Source organism: Desmodus rotundus, chromosome 1 (assembly GCF_022682495.2).
Source record: "Desmodus rotundus isolate HL8 chromosome 1, HLdesRot8A.1, whole genome shotgun sequence".
Classification (NCBI taxonomy): Eukaryota; Metazoa; Chordata; class Mammalia; order Chiroptera; family Phyllostomidae; genus Desmodus; species Desmodus rotundus.
The window spans coordinates 51,057,102-51,083,730 of NC_071387.1; the positions used below are offsets into that span (position 1 = coordinate 51,057,102).

Sequence of the window (26,629 nt, forward strand, 5' to 3'; positions counted from 1 at the left end):
CAAAATCTGTTAAGGTGAAAATCAAGCTTAATAAAAAAGAGGAGAAGGGTCGGGACAAAGGAAAAGGCAAGAAAAGGCCAAATCGAGGAAAAGCCAAACCTGTCGTGAGTGATTTCGACAGTGACGAAGAGCAGGATGACAACGTAAGTGCAGCTGCCTCTGACCGTAGCCGGGAACCCTCCACCTGTTCCCCTCGCGTACTGCCGTGTCTTTTCCAAGCTCCTCACTTTGTTACCTAGAAGGGAACATGTAAAGATTTGGTGAGACTTCATTTTTGATGGATGTGAATTGAGCTGCATGCTGTATAACAAAGAATTTGGGTCTTTGTTTATTGCTTTTCTAATAGCCCTCAAAAAATGAAAAACACTAAATCAAGGTTCCTTTTCCCATTTCCTGTCTTCCCACTGCTTACTCATAGATGCATTTTTCTCCATGGCCGGTTAATATTTTATATCCATAACAGCCCACATAGTGCCTGGTCTGTAGCAACATTTAGATGAAATAAGGACTAGATGGGAGAATAAAGGAGAGTGTTAGGATGCCAGGGTGCTGGGTCTGAATTGATTTTTTAAAACACTATACAAAAAAAAAAAAAAAACCCAAACAGATGAATTTTTAAGTACCTAGACGCGTTGTTTTTAATCATGGAAAAATTCAGGCAGCATTTATGGAGCCAGGCCCAAAAATGAGTACCTTTCTGTGTGATACTATATTTAATGCTTCTATTAGCATCATGAGATACATGCCACCCTCATCATAGTACATCAATCATTGCTTAGGTTGTGTGTTTTGCTCCGGCTCATGTAAGTAGACAGCAGAGGCAGAATTCGGGTCCAAATAGCCTGACTCGGTCCAGTGCGCTGTACCTACCAGTGTGGGCGACAAGGGAGCAGCAACTTCCGATCCGTTGCCTTCCGTGGTGCCCTCCATCTCCTTCACTTTTCAGAGGACCTCAGGTTCCCTCCCGCACTCCCCCTCCCTTTTTCTTTCTGGAACGTTAATTTTCCATTTTTGTGTGTATGCTAGTTTGATTTTCCTTCAGCACTTTGCCATTCAGGGCTCATGAAAAAGCTACAGAATTCACATCCCACCCCACCCGGCCTTAACCCATGACACATGCACTTTCAAATACACTTAAAATACTGTGTTTTCTTTAGCAGACTTACCAGGGAGTAGACAGCAAATACATGGTACTGTTTCTAAAAATACAATGTTGAAAATTGAAATTATTAGCTATCACCTATATGGTTTAATTAACCAATGTCACCCCAATAAATTCAATAATAAATAAAACCTGTAGCCATGCTTGAAAGTAAAATAGGTGAGCTATGGAAAAAAGGAAAGAAAGAAGCGTAAACCTTTCATGCCAAAGTGAAAGAGATGAAAAGGCTGGCGTTGCTCCGGCTTTCCAGCTGGGGGTGCTCTTTTTGGCCCAGAGGTCGTCGATTGCCTCTGTGGTGGCTTTTCACGCTCTCACAGAATGCGGAGGCTCGGAGGGTTAACTGTTTCCAAAACGTCATTTGTTTTCTGCGTGGCCTCTTGGAAGCTTTTGTCTTCTTTTTCTTGTAACTTGATTCCATTGTATCTTCATTTTTACTTTTAGGAACCATCAGAAGCAAGTGGGACTGATGATGAGTGATCGATGCGGCCCTTTTTCCTCAGTAGAGTTGAATTCTTCCTCCCCCTCCCTTTTCTGCCCAGTGCGTTCATTTGTCATAAGGGCCCTGGGTCGTTTCTATGTCATCTTCATCTATAAACTAGCTTTAGGATAGTGCCAGACAAACATATGATATCATGGTGTAAAAAAACACGCACACATACACAAATATTTGTAACATATTGTGACCAAATGGGCCTCAAAGATTCAAAGATTAAAACAAACAAAATAAAGCTTTTGATGGAAAATATGTGAGTGGATAGTATATTTCTATGGGTGGGTCGAATTTGGTGATGGTTTGATTGTGCCTGGTTTTATCACCCGTTCAGATGAGAAGATTTTTGTCTTTTTGTAGCACTGATAACCAGGAGAAGCCATTAAAAGTCACTGGTTATTTTATTTTTCATCAGGCAATTTTCCACATTGTTATTTTGTTCGGTATTGATTTTTTTTACACTGTGGTACATATAAGCAACTTTAATAGGTGATTAATGTACAGTAGTTAGACTTCACCTGCATAGACATTTTTCCATTTTATGCTCTAGGATCTAAAAAAAATGCTTTTTGAACTGTATAAGATTTATGTCTACTGTAAACATGGCTTACTTTCTTTTGCAGTTGATTAAAAAAGGTTTTGTTGAACATGCTATTGAATATTGCAATCTATATAGTGCATTGGATGGCTTTCTTTGTCAACCTGATCTCCTATGTTACCAATGTGGGTTGTCTCCTTCTCCCGAAAGTGTACTTAATCTTTGCTTTCTTTGCACAATGTCTTTGGTTGCAAGTCATAAGCCTGAGGCAAATAAAATTCCAGTAATTTCCAAGAATGTGGTGTTGGTGCTTTCCTAATAAAGAGATAATTTAGCTCAACAAATGTTTCTTCTTGTTTTTGAATTCTAGGGGATTGAAACCCCAGTGCCTGAGTGACAGTCTCTTGCAAAGGGCTGGACAGGCTCTTGCTACAGAACATTTGGTCAGGGGGGAAAAAAAAAAAAGAGGCTGAGAGCTAGTCTGCTGAAATGAACCAGGTGTGTGCGAAGGAGAGGGGTCTATTACTTGGGTGACTTTAAACTTGAACAACAGCAGAGATACTGCCATGGACTACACCACACCCAGCACCTCACACCCCCAACCTTTTCTAATGGTTTAAATTGTTTACTAGCCAGAAAATCTTGTTTTATTTTAGTCCAACTTAACAGAAATTCATTTAAAATTTTTTTTCTACCCTGGCTGGTGTGGCTTAGTGGATTGAGCACCAGCCTGTGAACCACAGGGTCGCTGGTTTGATTCCCAGTCAGGGCACATGCCTGGGTTGCTGGCCAGGATCCCAGTAGGGGAGCCTGAGAGGCAACCACATATTGATGTTTCTCTCCCTCTCTTCCTCCCTTCCCCTCTCTCTAAAAAAATAAAAAAAAATTTTTTTTAAGAACACTTATTTTTTGTCATAAAATAAATATATATGTACATTATAGAAAATGTGGACAGTAAGAAAAGTATAAAGAAAAAAATTACTTAAAATATTACCGCATAGAGAAAAGCACCTGAGATTCCCAGTTTCTGATCTGGCAAGGAAGCAGCGTAGGAGTCGTCTCTCCCACTCACACAGGAGAAACGCTGACCAAACTGAAGACGTATCCAGGCAGACCTACATAGCAGGAGACTGGCAAAACCTAACGTAATGAATGAATTACCGGAGACTCAGTGTGGATACGTGTGCAGGAGATCTGGGGGTGCCAGTCTTAGGAGGCCCCCACTCTTTCATGAGCTTCACTCACCTCCAGGAGCCCTATCAGGTTCTCACAGTAGAGAGGAGGAAAAAACTCATGTTTTCAATAGAGGGAGGGGGAAAGTAGCCATTTTAAAATATGCCCACTGTATTTTTTTTTTTTTTAAGAGAGGAAGGGAGGGAGAAAGGGGGAGAAACATCAATGTGCAGTTGCCTCTGGTGCACTCCCAACTGGGGACCTGGCCCACAACCCAGGCAGGTGCCCTAGATTGGGAATCGAACCAGCGACCCTTTGGTTCTCAGGCCAGCACTCAATCCACTTAGCCACACCTGCCAGGGCTATTCTTCTGAACAAGGCTGTCCTCAACAGATGCTGTTTTACCAGAGCCTAACTGACCTGGAAGGAGGGAAATAAATACCGAACTCCAGTGTCCTCTAACCTTCTCGTCTCTTCTAAGGGGGAAAAACCAGAAAAACTGAGACGAACTTGTAAGGGTCACAGGCCAGGGTCACAGACTCACTAAAAGACAGATTTGTCAACAGGAACTTCCCAAACAAATCTAAAGAGAAAAAATAAATGAAAAAGGCAAAACATCCGAAACAACTGCAAAAGGCATAACGTACATGATGGGACTATCAGAAAGAGGAGAGGAAAGGTACAGAAGAAACACTTGATGCAGTAACGACAGGATTCCCAAAACTAACGAGACGACAAACCACACAGCCACGTTGCTCAGAGAGCAACCAAGCAGGATGAATACCAAAAATGTACACTTAGACATATATCCAAACAGAAAAAATTACTGAAAAAACCCAGAGAGGAAAAATACCTATCAAGGAGCCAGGATAAAAATTACATCTAACTTGTCAGAACCATGCAGCAAGATGAGAATGGACAATTGAAGGTGTTAAGAGAAAAAACCCACCAGCCTAGAACTCTGTACCCTATGATACACTTCTTTAAAAGCAAGAGAGAAACACTTTCTCAGACAACCGAAAATTAAGGGAGTAGACCTGCCTTGCAAGAAATGTTAAAGAAGTTCTTCAGAGAAGAGGAAAATGATATAGGTTTAAAAAGTGGATCTACATAAAGACAGGAAGAGTGTTAGAGAAGGAATAAAAGAAAAATAAAAACCTTTGTTACTTAGTTGATCAAACAAGTGAGTTTAAAAAATAACATTCCATGATTATAGTTTATGGGTAGTTCAATGGAGTGACACCCTATTATAAGGGCTAGGAGGGGGGTTGGGAATACCGTGCTACAAGATACTTGCTGGTTAATGGTACAGTGTTATATGAAAGTGGACTTAGGTTAATTGTAAATGTATACTAACTGAAGGGCAACCACTTAAAAAGTTACCATTTTTAAAAGTATAATTAAAATTCTAACAGGGAAAAAGGTGGAATCATACAAAATACTTATAGCCTGAGGACGGAGGGAAAAAAAGGGGGGGAGACAAAAAGCAAAGAACAGGGACAAAAACAAAAATAGAATATAGTATCAATTATGGTAGCTATTCCTCCAATTATATCAATGATCACTAAACACCAATGGTTTAAATACACCAATTAAAAGATATTGTCAGAGTGGACCAAAAAACAAAACCCAACTTCATATTGTCTACAAGAAACATTGAGTTGCATGTGGAAAGGGCTTTGTGAATAAGCAGAAGGACTCTTACTTGCCCCTGTCATTCAACTCTAAAATGGCAAGGGCTTCTCTGGGTGGTCCCAGGAGGCAAAGTGGGAACTGCAGGGCCCTAAGGCTTAGTTGTCCGCCCGTCCCATTGAGCTAGCAGGAATGTCAGAACAAAATTATTCTCCTCTGGGCTTCTGAGGAAATGTCCTCAGCCAGGTAGCTGTTGAGGAAGCTGGCCCATCAAAGGGACACTGGCTTTAACTTGCCTTTCTGTGTGTGGCAAGGCGGTAAGTTTGTTGTGTGCTAAGGTTTACTGGACACCATGTTTTTTGTTTGTTTGCTTTTGAATAGGTTTGGTATGTTGAATACTTGCAGTGTGGCCACAGGGTGAAATCTCCCGGAGAGGGCCAGCCTGATAGCAATGATTCACGGTTAAGTAATGCCAGAGAATCCATAATCACTCCCGCGTTTTTGAAGCTTGGTTGACTTGGAGAAATGGTAGAACTGCATTTCTGAGCTTTCAGTATTATACGGATTCAAGCATTAGACCCCATATAAAACTACTATTTCCAGAAAAGGACCAGGCTAATAGAGCCTCGTGATGCATGATGTGGTCTCTGTCCCGTAGCAGGGTGAGGAAGGGATTGTACTATATTTGCAGGGCACAGTGTAATCAAGTGTCTACTTCTGACCCTACTTTCCCTCATTTTGAGCCAGACCATGTTATCTTACAGAATTTCTTTGGATCCCCTAGAATCATTTCTTGACAATCCACACCCTTAATAAACAACCTAAATAGGGAGAGTGTCCCTACAATTGAATACCAGTTTCCACTTCTTTCCTAATGTAGTCCCAGCTTTCAGCCTGGAACTCTCCTTGGGTCTTCCTTTACAAAATGGAATGAGGGTATCCCATGCCAGGTCCCATGCTCAGCAGTGGGGAAAATACCAAGGAAAGTAAACTCCAGTGCCTGTTCACGTCTCCCTCACAACCAGGAACCCTCACTGGCCGCTCAGCCACCCAGACTCCCTCCTCCATGGCCAACAATCTTGACCAGTTTAACACTCCTGCAGTGGGGGCTCATCACCCACAGAATGCCCATCTCTGGCCTGCTTTATAAGGCTGAGCAAGTACGAACCACAGCATCTCTTCCTGGTCCCCAGGTTGGATGGGAATCACAACTTAGACTTGGTTCTAAGTTGTTTCACTTCTGTTTACACCCAAAGCAGAAAGCAAGCAGTGTAAAGTACCTACACCAGATAGGGAGACTAATAAATCAACACCCAATGAGAACTCATCTCTCTTGGCCTCCTCCAGGGGCTCCCAGAGGTCTGTCCAAGGTTCCATGGTCATTGCAGTCCATACAGTGAGGAGCCCACTGAGCAGAGCAGCTGCAGCCCCCAGTGGCCCCGAAGATGTGATAATGATATATAAACCATGCAAATAAAAGCAAATCTTAATATGCCATATTTGATCAATTTTAAGAATTACATATCTTGTCCTGGACAAGTGCCCAGTTGGTTGGAACATCGTTCTGTATACCAAAATGTTGTGGGTTCAATTTGTGGTCAGGATACATACCTGTGTGGCAGGTTTGATCCCCAGTCGGGGCATGTACGGAAGGCAACTGATCAATGTTTTTTGCTCACCTTGATGTTTCTCTCTCTCTCTCAAATCAATAAGCATATCTGGTAAGGAATGAATGAAAAATAAATAAGTAAATCTTACATATCTTTACATCTTTAAGAAACACATTCATGTCTTTATGAAATCATTTTGATTAGCAACAATTTTCCTGTCTTTGTGATGAATAAAATAATCATGCTTTTACAACTGATGGTGTCTTAGAGTCACAAAAATATTGTGCTTTTTCCCCCCTTTCTTAACACACCATGTGTGTAGCAAAGTTATGTACATTTCTCTGCATCTTACTTTTTCACTAATTTATCTCCGAGAGCATTCCTATTGGTGCGTAAAGGGCTGCCTCATTCTTTCTAACCTCTGCATGTATTCCATTATGTTATCACAAGTTATCTAAACCAGTTCCACACTGACACGACATTCTGGTTGTTTCCAGTCCGTGTTTACTTCCCACTGTCAAAAATGACGAACGCTGGAAGAGTGAGAGCCAAGTGCTGCGGAGGGAACGTGAAGGTTTTGTGGAAGATGTGAAATTAGATTTAAGGCTGACGGAAGGGGGAAATATGAGACAGATCAAACTGCTCTTCGAATTCTGGTCTGGGTAGGCCACGAGAAAGCCATGCACCATCTTCCATCGGAAGCGTGTGCTTACAATGCGCAGATTTTAAACAATTCACAAGGAAGGTTTGCCCGGAGCTTCTTTTACTGGCCCGAAGCCTGTTCAGCAATCATGGAAGATTAATGCCCATCTCACTGCTGAAAGGGCATTGGAAGTAGCCATCACAAACTTTCTCCCTCGGCCGGACCCATGGCACAGGGAAGTAGACCTGCAAGAGGAGATGGTAAAGGACTAACTATTTGTTGATGTTGAGGATTCAGAGAAGACTGGGAAACTTGCAGCGGGTTCCCGGGAAGAAGTAAAAGCATGAAAGCTAAAGAATTCAGACCAGAGTAAAAGAAACTAACAGAATGAGGAACGTGAAATCAAAGAGGCCCCAGGCTTAAGAAACTTCACCCATTCTGTTCTGCATTTGGCCTTAGGAATACCAGGATTTTAAAACAGTACCATAGCACCAGTATTCCAGTTCACAGTGCAGGCTGGCTAATTCCTTAGCTCCATGCCCACATCAGTCCTGGGCGGTGATAATAACCGCAATATTGTTTATCCTGTACACTGTTCTAAGTACTTTATAGATACGTTAGATACATGGGGAGATTCAAAAGTAAGGCTATATATATAGGCTCATTCAAGTCTCTGCAACAACCTCATGAGGTAGGCAGTATTATTGTTCCTATTTTACAGATGAGACAATAGAGGCTTAAAGAGATGACCTGACCAGGGTCACTTAGCTAGTTAAGTGGTGAAGCCGGGATCCAGTCTCCAGGCAGACCATCTCCAAAGTCCTTGTTCTTAACTAGAACTCCAACCTGCCTCTCAATGTCTCCTTCTGTACTAGACTGTGCACTCCTTTGGGGACAAAGATTTTGTTACTCATTTTGGGGTGAGCCCTCCTCCCCTACCCAGCAAAGTAATATGCACTGAAAACACATATTAAATAGAACTGGAGGGGACCTAAGTTTTGCTACCCCAGTAGGTGTTCTTTAGGATATGATTTTCAGCTGGTTATTAAAAACTAAAGACTCAGAAACGTTGACCCTCTCCCTTTCCTGCCTAAAGAGATTCAGTTAGAAAACCTGCTTCAAGAAGGGAATCGTAGCATGTTCACTCCACAATTTCCACCTTAGCCTAATTTGAATAAAGCATGGTAAACAGGAAGGGTTCACACAAAAACCTGTTCTGCTGGATCCTCCCCTCGTTCCATTGTTTACAGGTTGCCTAGCACTAATTTCCTCCAGGTTACCTGTGAATTGCCTGTTGCTCCTTCAAAATCCCAGACCCCTCCCCAGTACCTCCTCCTTTGTCCAGAATGGCATATAAACCTCAAATGTCCAAAGTCTTTTTGGGTCACATTCTACGGGTCCCTGAATGTACATTCATATAATAAATTTGGACATTTTCTCCTGTTCATCTCCCTCTGTTAAACTTGATTATTAGCCCAGCTAGAAGAGCTTAGAAGGTGGGAGGAAAATTTTATCTTATTCAGCCCTCACAGAACGCATGCAATGTCAGAGCCAGTCCTGGACCTCCCCCCTGGACTACTCCTCTGGCTTCCATGTGTGAATGGGCGTTCCTCTTCAGCACGAGCCGCTCTCCAGCCGGAATTCATCCTACACCAATCGATCAGACTTATCATCATCACGGTGAACTTCCAGGTTTCCTGCTGGCCGTAGGGGTGAAGTGTGTATCTTTCAGATGGCCTCCACTCTTCCGTAAGGCTCGTCTCTGTGTAGCTGCTTCAGCCTCCCTAACCAGACTCGCTGGCTCACGAACCATAGACTAGCACGGAGCAATGGGCTCATGGCACATGTGTCATTTTAAAGTTTCTAGTAGCCACGTTTCGCAATGTGAAAAGATACAAGTGAGGTTAATTTTAATGACTTATTTAACCCAATATCTTCCAAAGTGTTATTTTAACATGTAATCAACATATAAAAATGGATATATTTTTCTTTTTTATACAAAGTCTTTGAAAACCAGTATCTTTTGTACATGTAGAGCACATCTGAAAGTGCCTCAGCCGCATTGCCAGAGCCCGCTGGCCACAGGTGGCCATCACATTGGATGTTGCCACTCTATCCCTATGGTTCTCAATCTTTAGCTGCATTAGAATCACCTGGAGGAACACAGAGAGGCAGGTTGCTGGCTCTGCTCGCAGAGTTTTGATTCATTCAAGACTGGGGTTGGCCCAAGAAATTGCACTTCTGAAAAGTTCAAAGGTAACATTGGAACAGGGTGCAGAGCAAGGCCCCCCCCTAAATTCCCCACAGCCCATGGTTGGGGGTTAAGGGAAGTGGGTGATAGGCTTAAGATACTTTGTTTATCTTTGGCAAGCTGATGGCTAGCTAATAGCTGTGCTACCCCACTGGGGCAAAAGGCCTAGTGACTTTAAGGGCTTATCCTAACTCCTGATGTAGGCAGGGAGGCCATTCCCCTGGTGTCACTGAGTCACACTTGCCCTGACTAGAGATGGCAGCTGAGAGAAGGTAGAAGGTACAGGAAGCTGCAAATGTAGCTCCTTAGGGAAGGAAATGCATAGGAGGTCACGTGGGAAGTTCCGGGTCAGGATTTAAACTCAGGGTGGTCTGAAAGAGACAGACTCAGCCGTGCCTCAGTTAGTGAGGGAGGAGCCCTGCGGGAGGAGCCCTGCGGGCGGAGTGAGTGGAGAGGAGAAGGAGCCATGACGCAGCAGCCAGGCACTTTGTAGCCAGGATTCGGCCCTGCAGCCTGGAGTAGTAAGGGACAGAATGGCATGCGGCTGCTCTGATCGTGCCTACCCCAGCAGACTCTGAAGCCACCAAGGACTTGGCCTTCCAAGACGCTGACCTGCTGCCTCGCAGACCCAGACTCTGTCTGGGCTCTTGGGACTCAGGACACACGGGGAGGCCACTCTCCTGAGACTTGTGCCTTCCAGGACTCCGACTCCACCGTCATCCAGTGCAACCCTGCAGGTGCTTTCCTGGACTAGTACACGGAGGCCGAGGACAACGTGCCCCAGATCCTGACGGAGAGAGCTGCCGCGAGAGGACCACGACTTTGATTGATTCCGGCAAGTGTACTTTGCAGAGGGACCGGAGAACTGTTTGCCCAGGCAGCTTCAGATAAGGAGCATTGCTGCCAACACCAACCTGGCTAACTCCCACTTAGCCTGCAGGCCTCAGCTCAGATGCCACTCTCTCTAGAAAGCCTGCTGTGCTCTCCCTATGACTGAGTGTAAGTGCCTCTTCCGTGTGCTTTCACAGACGCTACACCAGGTCACTCTGATTTCGCACGAGCGTACTTGTCTTTCCTACCATCCTATGCACTTCTTTTTTATTCGCCACAGTACCCCAGTGTCCAGCCCAGGACCACACTGGCACATGGCTGGTGTTCAATAAATATTTGTTAACCAAATGAATGAATGAAGACATAAAACAGCTAGAAAAGATCTTTAAAATAATATTACCCAACCTTGACTTTCCCCTAAGGGCTGAAATGGGATCTTACCGAGTTCCAGAGGCGGCAACAACAAAAAGGCAAATGGTAAATTTTAATTAATTTTTTAAAAACTGCATGCAAAAAGAAAAATTAAACTCTTGAATTATTTAAAATAATCCACTGGCCCGAGCGTCATGTCACCCTGCTCAATTTACTGAAAGCCATAAATAATGAAATAAGCACAATACTATCACCTGATCGAGTTACAGGCTCCTGCTCTATTTACTTCATATCCTGCATATGATCTGCCCTCTACCTCCGGTTTACTGGTTTAAGACAAACAGGAAATGCTTTCCTCAGATTAAGAGAGTCAATATCATTTTAGAGATTTCTTGGAATTTGGTACTAAAAGTTTGTAAGAGAGGAGGCAGAGAGAAACTCCATATCCACACCAGCCAGTGTACTGGGCACTTGGGAAATCACAAAAATATAAAGTTACGGCAAAAATGTTCTTAAAAGCCTCATCATCAGTAGAAAATGTAAGTCATGGACACAAGATTGGAAGAGGCCAATGTCACATGACAAGGAAAGAACGGTACATGAGAATTCAGAGAGAAGAAAGTTCTTCCGGCTTGGGTGAGACCTGCCATGGCGAAGGCAGCATTTGACTGGGTCTTGCAATACGATTCAGAAAAATCACCGTGACTGGTGTGGCTCAGTGAGTTGGGCATCATCCAGCAAACCAAAAGGTCTCCAGTTCGATTCCCAGTTAGGGCGCATGCCTGGGTTGCAGGCCAGGTCCCTGGTTGGGGGTGGGCAAGTGGCAATCGATCAATATTTCTCTCACATGTCAATTATTTCTCTCCCTCACTTTCTCCCTCCCTTTCCCTCACTCTAAAAACAAATACATAAAATATTTTTTCAAAAAGATTCAGAAAATCTATGTCCTTCAAGAAATCACATTTCTTCTTAAGTACATACAGAAATATATTTTCACTCTCTTTTTCAAAATGCATATGTGAAAAAGTAGGTTAGTTCAAGAGACAAAAGTCTGAAGTCCCTGGGAAGCCGATTTTTAGACCCAGCTTTGCCAAAAGCTGGTACGTGACCTTCAGAAGTTTCTTAATATTTCTGGATCTGAGTGTTCTCATCTGTAAGCTGAGCTGATAATAAATTATCTCTAACGTCCTTTCTGGCACTAGCATTCAATGAGTGTCTATATTCTAATTTTTTATGCTGATTAGACTTTGGTGGCTAAATGCAATTAGTTTTGCTGTGTGCTTCACAATAAATTCAGGCTTTGCAATACTTCATTATGCACAGAGGCAGTCATGTCATTGCTTGGGAGACAAATGAATTGTCAACTTTATATGAACAAAATGATTAGAGATTATATGTCTGGAGGGGAAGAGCAACTCTTACATTCAGAAGTGAAATAATAACTTCAGAAGGTCTTGAAAAGACTGTTGAAATGTTCTTTGAAGTCAGCTAATTTAGAAAGGAAGACTGGAGGACCAGGTTCCTAGATGCAGTGGAAGGAGGGGATGCATGTCAGTAATTGGCATTTCATTAGTCCTGACCAGGTAAAGGGGAAGAGAAAGGAAGAACACACTGATATATTTTGTCCAGTTTCTTAAATCCTTAGCAAGGGCATTCAATCAATTTTAAGAAAAGTCTTTGCTAATGAGCATGACCATAATTTGCATACTTTCTTGTTTACTTAATACCTGTTTGTCACTAGTGAGGACATTTGCTTTGAAGCAATGTTCAAACAAATGAAACTAAATAGCCCAAGAGGAAGTAGGCGGTAAAATCAACTGGAAAGCCCCCGAGGAACTCGGGCCAGTGCTCTTTCACTCACCCTGGCTCTATACCAGCTGGTGTCCAGTGACACTTCGGGACAAAGATGGTATCACTCTCAGACACATCAAAGCAACTACCCAAGAAGCAAGACTGTGAAAATAAGAAACCACAAATTGATTTGTTATTCTTAAGAGTCAGTTGCTTAACTGAAATTTGAGAACACAGGAAAGATTCCCAAACAGTGAGATGCCTAATGTAGCACTGATATTTCTGTGTCTTTCTTTTGGAGCTACAGTAAAAATAGTCTTCTCTCTGATCCATGGAATGAAAACAAGTCAAAGGCAAGAGGAAATATATGGCTTAGGCGACAGACACCCAGGACCTTGGCTCCCGGCTCATCCAAGTTCGGACACTAGTTTAGCCGCCTCACAACGGGTCTGGCAGTTACAGCAGCCGAGCCAAGAGGGTAGAGTCCTCACAGCAAACACGCTCTGGGGATGTGGAAAAACAGAACCAGGACTCTGAAAGGCTTGAGGTCTTTGTAGCTGATCTCAGGTGAGTTTGCCCACAAAGAAAATAAAGAAAGCTAAACTGGGCCCTGGCTGGGTGGTTCAGTTGGTTGGAGCATTGTCCCATGCCTCAAAATGTTGTGGGTTCGATTACCAGTCAGGGCTCATACCTAGGTTGCAGGTTCCACCCCAAGTCGGAGCCAGATGGGAGGCAACTGATTGATGTTTCTCACTCACATTGATCTTTCTCTTTTTCTACTTTCCTGTCTTTCTAAAATCAATAAACATATCCTTGGGTGAGGATTAAAAAAGAAAAAAGAAAGAAAGAAGGCTAAGCTGGAAAACAGGAGGAGACAGAAAATCAGAAATCACCCGAGGTCATCGAACCAGTGAGTGACTGAAGTAAATTCAAACCCTTTGTCCGGCTTCTTACTTAGTTCACTGGATTGAGATGGGCAGGGACTTTATTTTACTTGGAAGGAAGAGTGGAATGGTGAGATGTGGAGCCACATGGATCTGGGTTGAATCCCAGGGAACTTTGTGAGGAAATGAAGTAATGAACGTGAAGGACCTGGCACGTACACGACACCCAGTGAGTGTTAGTTTTCTTTCCTCATCCACGTGCCACTCTATCTCTCGGATGGCAGACCTTCCTGACAAACTGTTTCCACTTCACTACAGGGTTCGAGAGTAATCTTAACAAAATGCAAGCATATAGAAAAGACAACCTATATTGTGATATATTATTTTTAAAGCCTCTCACCCATTTTTTACTAAATAAAGATAATACTTGCTAACTTTATTGTGGCTTAGTATGTGCAAAACATAGGTCCTAGTGCTGTTCTAGATACAATCCTCAGTATACAGGCAGAGACTGTTATGGTTTCTATTTTACAAGGGAGGCCAGTAACCGGGGAGGTTAAACAACTTTCCGAGGTCACTCAGGAAGTGGCAGAGCTGGGATTCAGACAGACAGTGTGGCACCAGAGCCCTGCCCTGTGTGTAATCCCTCTGCAGGGCTGCCTGCTACCCTGCACTTGTTATTCGCTACTGCTCCTCGAGTGAGTATAATGTGCATGTAAGACGTGATTAATCAGAGTAGAAACAACAGAAACACAAAAACACCTAAGCGATTTTATTGTCAACTTTAGAGACAGATTAAGATTTATCCTGGGGAAAGAGTGTTTTGGAGTGATTACAACCTTCAACAATACAATCATTAATTGGCCTATCGCTGCCAATGTCTCTTCTCCCCCCAGATGCTCATGTTTCCACAATTGAGTCTCAAAAGAAGCCCCAATTCAGTGCATCACATACTATCCTATATATTATTATTCAATCAGAAAACATGGTTTCAGTCCTAACATGAACAGATTATTGTGTAAGGCATGACAATACAAATAGGGAATGAAAACAAATAGAAAATGCGACTGAGATATGGAGAATATACTAAGAAACCTGTGAAAATTATTATAGTCAACATGAGAAATAAAGTAAAATTAAATGTCACTAACTTATTTTTGGTTCACTTCAGAACAGCAAGCATTTACCCATAAAGATATTGAAGGGGGAAGTTTTTTGTTTCAGAAAACAACTTTCAAGCAGCCTCAGCACCCTAATGATAGATATTCCGGTTATTAATAGATATTCACTATTAATATTGTAGCTGCTATAATTGAGAGGCCTTGCCGGCCCATCCCTCCTTATTGGGAGCTCCCCTTTCACCCAAAACCCCCAGGAGGGAGTGGGGGATGGGCCATCTCTCCTGTTGAATCAACGCATAGGCTTAGTAACCAATCAAATTTTCCTTTCCGTGGGAATTTGAAGTAAAAACATAAAGATCACATTTAGGTGTTATTCGAGTTGGGTCAATGGCAGAACCAAAAAAAAAAAAAAAGGATAAAACAGATTTTAAAGTAGGAGAGAACAGCAAATACCCACAGAGGTTCAGGGACGAGAGATCAGGCAGACTCTGGGAAGGTCCAAGAATTAATTCCTAACTTCATGGTTTCAGTTGCTGTGTGGCCTGTTTGAGGAAATAAAGACCTCAGACTCATAATTTTTAAAATAACACTTGGTTAATTCTATGCATTGTCTCGCCCCAGGAAAGCAGGGAGCAGATGATTTTGTGGTCAGGAGGGAGAAAATCCCTAGAGTCTCGGATAGAGAAGAGAACGTAGGTAACCGCTGAAGTGGGGAAGGCAGGCCCTGAGGACACAGGTTGGCACATTGTTAAAAAGACTATGAGAAAAATTGTTGCAAGGCTTGTCATTAAAATACTACAGACCAGTCATTGTGTTAAGAATTTTAGGTTCTTTCTCCACAGACATGGAGTACAGACTTTTATGGATGGGTTGATGTTTTTATCTACCTGGCTGTCCTTGGTTACTAGCCCTATGTGTTCACTAATACCATCCCTTGCCCTGGCCGGTGTGGCTCAGTTGGTTGGGCATTGTCCCTCAGGGTGAAGTGTTGCTGGTTCGATTCCTGGTCAGGGCACATGCCTGGGTTGTAAGTTCGGTACCTGGTCAGGGTGCATGTGGGAGGCAACTCACACCAATGTTGCTCTCCCTCTCTCTCCCCCTCCCTTTCCTGATCTCTAAAAAATAAAAAAAATAATAAAATTAAAAAAAATAAACATCATCTCTTACTGCCTTTTGTTACTTTCACTGCAGTCTTGGGTTGGGTTCTCCCAGAAGTAGACCAAGGCAAAGATTTGAGTGCAGGTAGTTTGGAAGGTGACCCCAAAAGCACTGGCAGGGGAGTGGGGAATGGAACAGAAGAAGGGAAGAAAGGCATTGTGATATGCGTAGAGATCATTGAAGCTGTGGATCACTGGGGTGCAGTCTCACTGGGGACCTCTAGGAGACCATGTAGAACATGTTGTCCCACCTAATGGGTGAGGAGCTGAGGTAGTTCTCCACTGACTCCTCCCCGCCGTTGTTTGAGGCTCCTCTGCAGAGATGGTTAACTTCCCGGCACTCTGTGCTGTCCAGCGCGGGCCTCAGAGGCCCCTGCAGCCAGAGACAGCCCTTTGGCGGACTTGCAGTAAAAACCCACGGCGTGTAAGCATCAGTGTCTCTTTTCGTCAGCTTGAGTGAGCCCTGTTCTTTGCAACCAAGCGGTCTCTTAATAGGACAGTTCCACTAGAAAAGCCTTTGGTAGCAGAATTTAAGGTGTTTCTTCAAAGAAATAAATCTTCACTTTCATTCATTCTAACTGACCTCCCCTCTCAAGCACCCACTGCTTGAATTAGAGTCATTTTATTGCATTACTAAAAGTTGATTCTACATTATAAAAATTTCAATAAAACTTGCAGGAAGGGAACTGAAATTAGACCTAAATCTAACGGGTCTGACAGTTTCCTTCACGAGAAAGTCTCCTTTTATTAATTATTTATCGGCTGGTGGCGGTACTATGTCATGATTTAGGATAGCTGCGCAGGCCATCCATCCCCCACACTGAGAATTAATGACACCGCAAGACCAGACAGAAACGACTAGACACATGAAACACAAAGTCTTTTAAATGTTCACTATTAAAAAAATAATAGCAAGAGGGAAGGAAGTCTATGATGAAAAAAAAGTTTCCCTGTATTGAAAAATGGAACTGACTCAAAGGCCAAGGCTCAAACATAGACAATTTATAGTCCTACCGCTGCGTCACTCTTGCTCCTAGAATGTGAGTCATCACTGAACACTGCTATGTATTATTTAAAAAGGATGTTAACCCAACTATTGTATGAAGGGATAGATTTTATAAGCTATAAAGTGATGACATGATTCTAGACCATACAGGGGGAAGGCAGGGAATTCCTGGGGTGTGGGGCCCAGTGTTTGGAACCAACGGCCCAATGATGTGTTTGTTGACTGACTGAGTGAATGAATCACACGGGCTAGCTTTCCAGTCTAGGGAATTTCAGTTGTAGCAAAAATAAGCAATGCTAAAAATGTGTCTTCTATAACATCTTTTAAAACCCTTTTATGATTATGTTACACTATTTGAATTCACTTATTTACTTATTTAGAGTCCTCAAGGATCTGATGATTCAAAAGGACCTCATAGTACAGTGGGGTACAGTGGGTAAAGTGCTAGGCAGAAATTTAGGGGGTAGAACAAACTCTGTCTCTATGTGCCGCTTCCTCTCCCTGTGGTGCTGATTAAGCTCTATTGATCCCTCCAGTTTTGTTAATGCTGAGCTGTATGTCATCAGTTCAAGCCTTTACATCATTCTGTATTGGAAGAGTCAGAGATCATATATTATAGTGATCCTCAAGATACAGAAGGCCCTAGAGCTGAAAAGTTTAGCATTGACAACTCAGCTATTGAGATGAAGGAGGTTGCCTCTGCTTGCTGCTTTGTTCTGTGATAGGCATTACAGCCCACTGCTCTCTGTGCCCTGGGGAATTTAGAAATGAGCCTGTATCCAGGCTTGGGAAAAGGGCACTGCCTACAGCCAAGCATCTGAGCGCTGCTCGACTTCAGGCAGGGGGTGCAATTCCCATCCCCTCTATGTGAACAGCAGCCCTTGAACTTGCGTAATATGAACTTGCAGCAGCAGTCCTGAAAGAAATCAGTCTTAGGCAACAGGCAACCAGAACAGATATATGGCTTCTGGATGCATTGTCAGAAAGTTTCAGAAATACTTTAAATTTAAAATTTGTGGAAAAAAGTAAATGGAATTCTAGAGGTCAAGTGGGATAAATCCTCAGACTCAGGCCATTTGGGCATCACAGGGGAGGAAAGGTGACCTCTAAGGGCTGGAGAAGTTGGGGACATCTAGCTTACACCTGTCCACTCTCCTCAACCACCTCCTCGCCTCCCTTTCTCCTGACCACAGCCATTCTCCCACTTCCTGTAGACTGTGACCCCACTCTGGCTCCGTCCCCTCAGAGCAGCTTTGCAGGACCCTGAGTTCTCCTAATGTGGTCCTCGAAAAATTCTCGCCCAGCTTCTCTTTCTCATTCTGAGAAGCCCATCAGCCACAAGCTGTTTTGTTTCTAATTTTTTGTAAAAGTGGGAGCTAAGAGTACTGAATTGAAAAGAAATAAAATTCAGGGGTGTGGTCTCATTTTGCAGCTTTATATTCTAATTTAATATGGGCTCAGTCTTTGCTGAAAACCCTATTCTTAAAAAAGATTTTATTTATTTTATTTTTAGACAGAGGGGAAGGGAGGGAGAAAGAGAGGGAGAGAAATGTCAATGTGGGGGACCTGGCCCACAACCCAGGCCTGTGCCCTGACTGAGAATCAAACTGGCCACCCTTGGTTCACAGGCCAGCGCTCAATCCACTGAGCCACACCGGCCAGGGCTGAGAACCCCATTTTTAACCCATGTGGTTGAATTCCCAAGTGAAAACAATGTCAGATTTCCCAAAGGAGATTTTTTTGGATGAAGTGATGAGCTGATGAATACATTCAAGAGCTACCTTCCCAGCTCCATAGTGTTGTATGGGATGGCAGCAGAGCAGGCCACGGGCACCTACACAACAGGTGGCCCTGTTTCAACAACAGGTGGCCCACATTTATTGCAAGCCAGCTCTGTGCCCGCACTGTCACATCACTGGGAATGACCCTTGATAGCTGTCCCCCTTACCTCTCATTCATGCTGTCCGTAAGTCCTGATGGCACCGCTGTTGGATACCGCCTGAGTCATTTTACTCGAATGTGCTTCACTTTCTCATCCACCACCAACACCTTGGTTTACTACAGGTATCCCTCAGAGATGTTGTGGGTTCAGTTTCAGGTCACCACAATAAAGCAAGCATTGCAAAAAAGGGGGTCGTAATATCTTTGCTGGTGGAGGCGCTTGCCTTCGGTTTGTAAAAAACACAACCACCATGAAGTGCAATAAAGCGCAATAAAACAAGGTATTCCTGGACACTTTAGCCTCTTACCACTTCATTCCCACCTACACTTGCCTCCTCTACTCTATCCTCCCGACAGTAGCCAGAAACATCATTTTCAAATATAAGCCTGATCATGGCTCCTCCTAAAAGCACTTCAGTGGCTAACCACAGTTCTTAAGACCAACATCAGAATTCTTAACCTGGAAACAGAACCCTGTGTGCCCTGGCCCCACCCATTTCTCCAGTCCCTTTCTCATTATATATCTCCTATTTTCCACATTGCTGCCAACCCACACAGTTACAATTCCTCTTTTGCAGACCATTCCCTTCTGCCACCAGGCATTTGCATATACTGTTCCCTCTCTTTGGAACAGTTTCCCCTCCCTGCTCATGCAGAACCTCCTGCACATCCTTGAGGCCTCACTTCAAAACTCTTATCGTCAGAAAGCTTTCCCCCATCCCCTCAGGAGGCGAGGCCCCCCTCGGCTGCCTGCTTATTGCACTGCCTCCCTTCTGTGTAGCGTTTCACGTGGTGGCAGTTTTTAAATGTTTATTTATTCATATCAAAATAACACCTGAATATACTTTAGGCAAACCTAACAGAACCAGAAAGCCATACTTGAAAATTCAGCTTCATGCTTTTTCACTCCCGTATGCTTTCAAGGTCAAGAAGCAGATCATTCCCAGCATCCCAAAAGTCTCCCCTTCCAGTGACTGCACCTGCCCAGAAGGGAAATGACCACTATTTTGAATTCTAACACATAAGTGAATTTTTGTTTTTAAAAATTCCTACAATTCACATAAAGCATGAGGCCCCGGAGCCCTTCCCACAATGATCTTGGAACATACCCTCTTACCCCTTTTTGGGGGGGGATATACGTACACACACATAAATGACGTGTATGCGGAAATGTGTAATTTTGGTTTTATCATCACATTGTAATTTGAATTGATTTGTGTGACAAATTCATTTTCTGTCTCTGCCACCCAGCTGCAGTCTCCACAAGGATGAAGCCAGTCATGGTACCTGCTCTTCATTTTCTCCCCAGCACGTAGTGAATGCGGTGAACAAATGAATGACTATCCCGGTGCTGGGGCCCAGGACTGAACAAGACAAACAGGCTCACCGCCCCCACTCTGTTCTCCTTTATACAGTATAATTGATCAGGAATTTGTCTTAAAGACTCTTCGAGGTGATATTCTAAAGCCACAGTTTCTGTCCTTCCTCCTGAAATGGTCCATGCCTCAGAGAGCTCTTCCCTGCTGACTGACACACCAACCCTGCGCTAATCAAGGGGCCTCTGCTTGACTTCCCCAGTTTCCTCCCCACTCCACTGGTTCAGCAACCCCTCCAGCCCCTCTGAGTGGATGCCCCTGGCTGGGATCTTCCTTCTTCTTTTATCCTACAAAGCTCAACACATTCTGTAGAATTAGCTAATAAGACAAATATAATGGAAAGAGCTTTATACTTGGGAGTCAGTGTAATGGGGTGCAGAGTGAAGGTCCCTGAAAGTAGCAGTGTATCCCCCACAATCCTTGATTGGGGGAAGGGAGAAGTGGATAAATAGGCATTTAAGGCAGTTTGCATAACAATGGAAAGTTAATAGCCATGCCTTTCTTGAAGGGAAGAGGACTGTGACCCAGGGAAAAAGGTGTACATGACTTTCAGAGTGGATAGTGACTTGTGACATAGCCAGGGGACCTCGCTATGACCTCGGATACTGCCCTGTCACTGGGAGCTCTTTCCCTGACTAAAGATGGCAGCCAAAAGAAGGTAAAAGATACAGGGATACTGACAAAAATGGCACATCATTGGAGGGGCCAGATATGACGTCACATAGAAAATTCTGGGACAAGCATTTAAAATGAGGGCAGGCTGAAAGAGAAGAGGGTCCGCCAAGAGGTCTGGTGTGTAAGGGGGAAGCCAAGGAGTTTGGAGTAAGAAAGAGGAGACACGCTTGGAAGCCTGCCTGGAGAAGTCAGTGGCAGAGCTGATGGAGCTGCAGGGACCTGCCTAACACGCACGCATTCATGGGAGAGGCTTGGAGCTGAACTGTGACCGAGAATGCTGAGGTGCAGACTTCTGCTTCTTTGAAGGATGTATGGAGAAGTCAAGCTCTTGGGACAGGTGCCTGCCTGGACTCCACCGATCCACCAGTGTAACATAGCACATGTTTCCCTGAACCACGGTAGGAGCCTGAGGACAGCACACCCCCGATTGAAGGAGAGAGCTTCTGGGAGAGGATGGCGACTCTGAAACCCACAGGTGCACGTTCCAGAGAGGAGGGACACCAGTTGTGTGGCCAGCTTAAGAACAGATAAGGATATGGGAAACTTCTGGGCATGGTTTTGTCTTGTAGCCTTTTGGGGAGCAAGGGAAGTGCTGGTTCTCGTGGGAGAGGAGAGCTCTGAGCAGGAGTGCTCTCAGCCCCCCAGGGTTGGAACCCTGTAATAAAAACCTGTTTCCTTCAACACTAATTGTAGGTCATGTGTCAAGACGCCACTCGGCCAAACCCTGGTTTGCTCGGTTATATCAGGAGACATAGGTTCAAGCCTCAACACTTCTACTTTCTGGCCAACCCTAGTCAAATCACTCCCCCAGTCTGGGACTAAGTTCCCATATCTGTCAAAGGAGGGACTTGGACTGATAGAAACTCTAGTGTTCCTTTTTGCTCTAACAGTCTATGATTTTTAAGATGGAACGTACCTACACCAAAGAGTAGACAGCTCACCTTTCTACAGATGACCCTAAGTCTCAGTGATGATTTAATTCCCTCAAGGGAGGCTTACCACTTCTGAAGTGCTGTTTGGTTTCTTCACTACACTAGTCAGTCTCACCCCCGCCCTCCAATGCAATAAGATGCTCTGCAAATAGTAATAGCTGAAGGTAGGCAAACAGCCCTTCAGGCAGTTTGACGTGGATGATCAATAACATCCTTGTGAAAATGCCAGCAAGTTTGGGTATTTTCCTTTAAAAACCTCTTTCTTTAAAAAAAATTGTCTTTTGAAACACCATAACCTGATTTTCAGGGACAGATTGATTACAAAGCCTGGGGTTTCTTGCCAAGGCAGCGTGTTTTTGACTCCCCCTTGATGATTAAAGACCAAGAGAAAAACAAAACAGTAAGAGCCTTACATCCTTATCTGATGGAATCAGGCTGAATGGAGATTCCTGGGAACTGAACCTGCTGTCTGGAGACTAGGCTAACCAATCGGCATATATTGGGGATCAAGAGACCATGGGGGCCCAGATGTCATACTCAGGCTTCTAGGCACCTGACAGCTCAAGGCCACCCCCACGCCCTGTTTTCTGAGACATTCCAGTGTGCCTGGGGCTGCTTCACACTCTGAGACTCCACCAACCCACCAGGCTTTGGGAACTGGGAACATGGGTCTTTAGGAGTTCTGTGGGCCATTTGAAGCTCATCATTGACTAATATAGGTCTAACAGAAGCATTCAAATCATACATTTTGGGCCCCATTTTCCAGGTCAGGAAATTTAGAGTCACCCGATCTCACAAGACTAGGGCAGAACAGAATTTGGTTTTGACTCATGTCTTAGAACTCTAAAGCTCACATGTTACTGACACCAAGGGGAGCTCCCAGGGGGCTGCCACCTCTCCTTCCCCTGGCCCCTGACTAAGAGAACAGTCCAGGGCATATGATAAAAGTCTGTCCTTTAGGCTGGGCAGAGTAACTGCCAGCTTCATCCTCCCCTCAGGGCCCCTTGTCCATCACTGAGCAGGAATGGGGCTGATTGGGTGCCCCTTGGGGGCGCCAAATCACCAGGCTCTTGTGGGCTTTGCCTGAGGCAAGAAACACCTGAAAAAAGCAGTTTGTTCCTCTGATCCCTTTTCAAAACAAAGGAAGTGATGGAGTTGGAAAGACCTGGCTTTGAGTGAGGTTGAGCATGAGGCTGAAGCACACCTGGAAGTAGTTTGGAGGTGTGGCATTTATTCCAGAGTCTAGCACCAAGCCTAGTTCATAGTATGGAGAGTGGGGTATACCAATAAATCAACGTGTAGATGCGTGAACCAATCTCATGGGGAGAAGCTCCTAGAAGGACACCATCAGTTTTCCCTCATCCTCCATGTGGCTTCGTCATCTACTAACATGCTCAGACGTCCTTAATCCTCAAACACTCAAAGTCCTCTCATATCACTGTAGTCACCTTGAGCTACCCTTCTTTTTACCAGCAAACTTCTGCAAAAGAATAGTTTGCGACCACAACCTCCAGTTTCTCCTCCTCCTCGTCCTTACTCTGGAAGTATGATACACTCTATTAGAATTTGACTGAATCTTATTCTTTTATTTTCAGCACCTGGCACATGATGACATGGAAGGTCCCTGCTTTTAGGAGAGTCCCTGCATTCTCTAGGTGTGTCCCTTCCACCCACCCAGGACCTAGACACCTTACTCTGCAAGCTCCTCTGGTTGCCAAGGGAAGGCCAAGTAAAAGCTCTAGATACAGGAAGTGTTTAGAAAGCATATTCTGTTCCATGAACCCAGCAATCTCCCCACTCCAGGCTCCTACATGAACTAATTTGTTTGAGCCCGAAGTCAGCAGCCAATCTAAGATCAAGCTATGTGCAAGCTAGGCAATGGCGTATGAGGTAGCCTGGAACTAAAAGTCGTGCCCATACAGGAATCAGGTGGCCCCGCTGAAATTCTCTCTTTCATGAATTTGAATTGAAAATTATGGAAAGAACCAGGTTAGAACAGAAGCAGAAGCTGAAAGGTAAGGAGAGAGAGTGGGGATCAGCAACAAGCTAATGTTTTAAATAAGCCAATGTTTTGAGGAATGAGAAACATTAATAAGCGGAAGCTCTCACGGAGATAGAAGAAGATAAGAAAGCATGATTGAATCAGAAGAATTGAGAAATCACAGTAAGAAAATGAGAGGTAGCTGAGTTACATTTATGTTAGAATGCTACTGTGAAGATCCATGAACTCCTAAGCCACCGAGACCAGAGCATAAGTTGACGTGATCTAGAATGGACTGTTGCCAGTCACGGCTTTCGGGGACAGCCACAGGACCATCTCTCTGGTGGGTGACCAGGAAAATCGGAGTTGCTCTTTTGGCCTTTCAAAGAAAACCCCTTTCAACTGGAACTCTCTGAGGAGACTGTTACTTGCAAGCACACAAACCAAATGCGAGTAGGCTATACAGACATAGATGAAGATTTAGTCCTCTCTGAAGCAAAAATCAACATCCCAGAGCGCTCAAAATGTGGCTACTGTTGCTTCCAAACTCTCCACAAGGCCCAGGGCAAGTTGATTTCCTGCTTTACAGAAACCCGGGAGAGGAACTCACCTGCACTCAAAAGTCTCTGTGACAGCAGGTGTCACGACTCCTCAGCCCCATGTTCTCCTCGCTAAACCCTGACAACTTTATTGACCTTAGTGATACCTGCCATTTCCCACTCAGTTCTCCCCTTTCCCACCATTTGTCTGGGAGAGCTCACAGTTTTGGAGGTGCTCAAGGAGTCCTAATACCGTCGGTATTAGGGAAACGCCAGCAAGAAGAACCGGGAGGTCCGCGAAGGACTGAGGTTATGACCAGCATTATTTTGAGCTAGTAGGGTATAATGAAGATGAGGTGATGGAAGGGGACTTTGCTTGGGGACAGTGAATACACAACACAATATACAGATGATATGCTATGGAATTGTACCCCTGAAACCTATACAATTTATTAACCAAGGTTACCCCAATAAGCCCAATTTTTTAAAAAGGTGATGATATCTGAGGTATTGAAACGATTTGCCCCAAGAAAAATTAAATATTGAGTGATGGCTGTCTGCATATTTAGCAGTTCGTGAGTGTTAACCTAAAACAGAGCAGAGTTGAGGAACCCTGCTGCCCTGCTAACCATCTCCCCCTTGTTGAGAGGAGCAGAGTTGACAAACACACCCACCTCACATTCTCCTCCCCTCTGCAGTTCACGTGGAAGGTGCTCAGATTAGTGAATCAAATTCAGAGCAATAGTCAATCAATTGTTTGTTAAGTGACTGTTTCTTCCAGAAAATTCTATTTTCTCTCCTCAGACTTAGCAAGGCAAAGGCAGTGTGACCTTCGTAAGAGAGAAACTTGAGATTCCATTCCAAGGAGAAACTTGATCAAATGAAGCCCCAAAATCTTATTACAAGTGGAAAAGGCCTGTAGCAAAATGATTTAGATCCAAGGCTAAAGCACAGCCACCTTCTCTGTCATGCCAGCCTCTGCTGGGCTTATCTGGACAATGAGACAACTTCCAAAATTTAGGAAGAGCAAACTCCCTCAATATCAGACCAAATCCAAAGTAGGTTTTCCAAGAACAGGAGTTTCTTCCCTTCCCACATCTTGAAAACAATGGTTTATAGCTGAAGACAAAGAAGGGGTAGCTTCTGGGAGAGGGCATTAGAATCATTTCTATTAACTTCCAGTCTCTAAAATCTACTCTGAATAAGCAGACAACCCGAATAAATATCGCATGCCGGCCGTGTAAATAGAGTTTCCAGTTTTCTAATTCCATCCTCCAACCAGGTTGCAAATTCAGAACCCATCTTCCATTGAAATTGCATGAGTCCTACTGCTTTGGAGGCAGGAAAAAAAACCCCAACATAATAAACGTATGTTCTATTATTTAAAATGGAACCAGAAGCGACAATGGGGATCACTGATTTAAGCCCCATTTTACTGGTGAGGGTTTTAACCCAGAATGCATTTCTCTTACTAACCTGGACAGGACACAGAAAGGAGGTCGATCGTTTGTCGCACCGTCTGCCAGCTTTGTTCACCTGCACTGGCACCTCAGAGATGGTTCTGGCGCAGAGGGAGAGTGAACAATCTCAGATTGCCAGGGTTCAGAGTTCCTCCCTGCTGATTACTAATTATGTCCCTTGTAAGAGGATGGAAGAATAAAATGAGTTAATGTGTGACAAGTGCTTAAAACAGTGCCTGGTGAAGAGTGAGTGCTTATTCACCAGGAGGCTGGCTAACATTACAGGTCCCTCAAAAAGCTCCTTCTGGGGTTGTGATGATACCTGCCAAAGGCTTACAACAGTACCCGGCACATTGTGATTGAACAAATGTGTTCTCCCAGTTTTACAAGAAGGGTGACACAATGGCTTTCTTCAGTCCAGGCCATTTACTGACCAGGGAGGAAATCGCAGTGAAGATTTTTATTTCCAAGGAAGGACATTTTGATATTTGGGAGTACTTTTGTAATTAAAACAATATTGGATAGAGAAGATTAGCAGAAAAGCCTTCAACTATTGCTTCCTTTTTAGACTGTGTTGAAGGGAATTCCACAGTGATACCTGTCAACCATACTTCTATGTAACAGGGGAGTCCAGATCAGAACTGTCATTCTGGACACAGTGGTTAAAATTATGACTACTTCCTTGGTAGGAAGGATGGAAAGATTCCTATCAGAGCCCACATTTTGGCTTTTAGCACTGAATTGTCATCAGGTTTAGGAAACTCGGCGTAATTCTCCAGCCAGAGTGAGGAGTTACATACCAACAAGTCTGCCACCATAAAATACTAAGTTAACCCTCTCCCCCGAGTGCTGTTTTAGTAGGCACCTGGACTAGCTGACAGCTGAAATCTAGGTTGTGGAGTTCTGAGTGGGGCCAATGGGACCAGGAGCTGCTTCCTGAAGAGACTGCTCTTCGGGCGAACTTCATGGCACAAAGGCCGCTCACCTCATCCTCACACCGATCAGTCTCAGAATACATCTCCTTCCCCAGGTTCCAGTAAATCCCCATAGTCTAGTCTCACCGA

General features: G+C 44.0%; 1 protein-coding gene and 2 long non-coding RNA genes across 9 annotated transcripts in view; 2 read left to right on the plus strand and 1 right to left on the minus strand.

Annotated features, from left to right (window-relative positions):
- Positions 1–2,546, plus strand: part of SMARCA2 (SWI/SNF related BAF chromatin remodeling complex subunit ATPase 2) — a 158,373-nt gene extending 155,827 nt beyond the window's left edge. For 6 of the 7 annotated variants that reach the window (XM_053924100.2, XM_071221521.1, XM_053924107.2 and 3 more), the window contains 2 exons: positions 1–143; positions 1,604–2,543. In XM_053924100.2, coding sequence (XP_053780075.1) covers positions 1–143; positions 1,604–1,639 — 179 coding nt within the window. In that variant the 3' untranslated portion in view covers positions 1,640–2,543. Of the gene's footprint in view, positions 144–1,603 lie in introns of all 7 variants that reach the window. The other variant, XM_053924120.2, reaches the window with a different exon arrangement.
- LOC128780861 (uncharacterized) lies at positions 103–25,659 on the minus strand. Its single transcript, XR_008426834.1, has 5 exons — positions 25,582–25,659; positions 6,607–6,713; positions 1,167–1,199; positions 413–508; positions 103–235 (listed from the first exon to the last, which is right to left on the minus strand). It is a non-coding gene; the product is annotated as an uncharacterized lncRNA (long non-coding RNA).
- LOC128780862 (uncharacterized) lies at positions 12,757–21,262 on the plus strand. The gene is made up of 3 exons (XR_008426835.1): positions 12,757–13,060; positions 13,327–13,606; positions 19,854–21,262. It is a non-coding gene; the product is annotated as an uncharacterized lncRNA (long non-coding RNA).
- Positions 25,660–26,629: the final 970 nt, after the last annotated feature.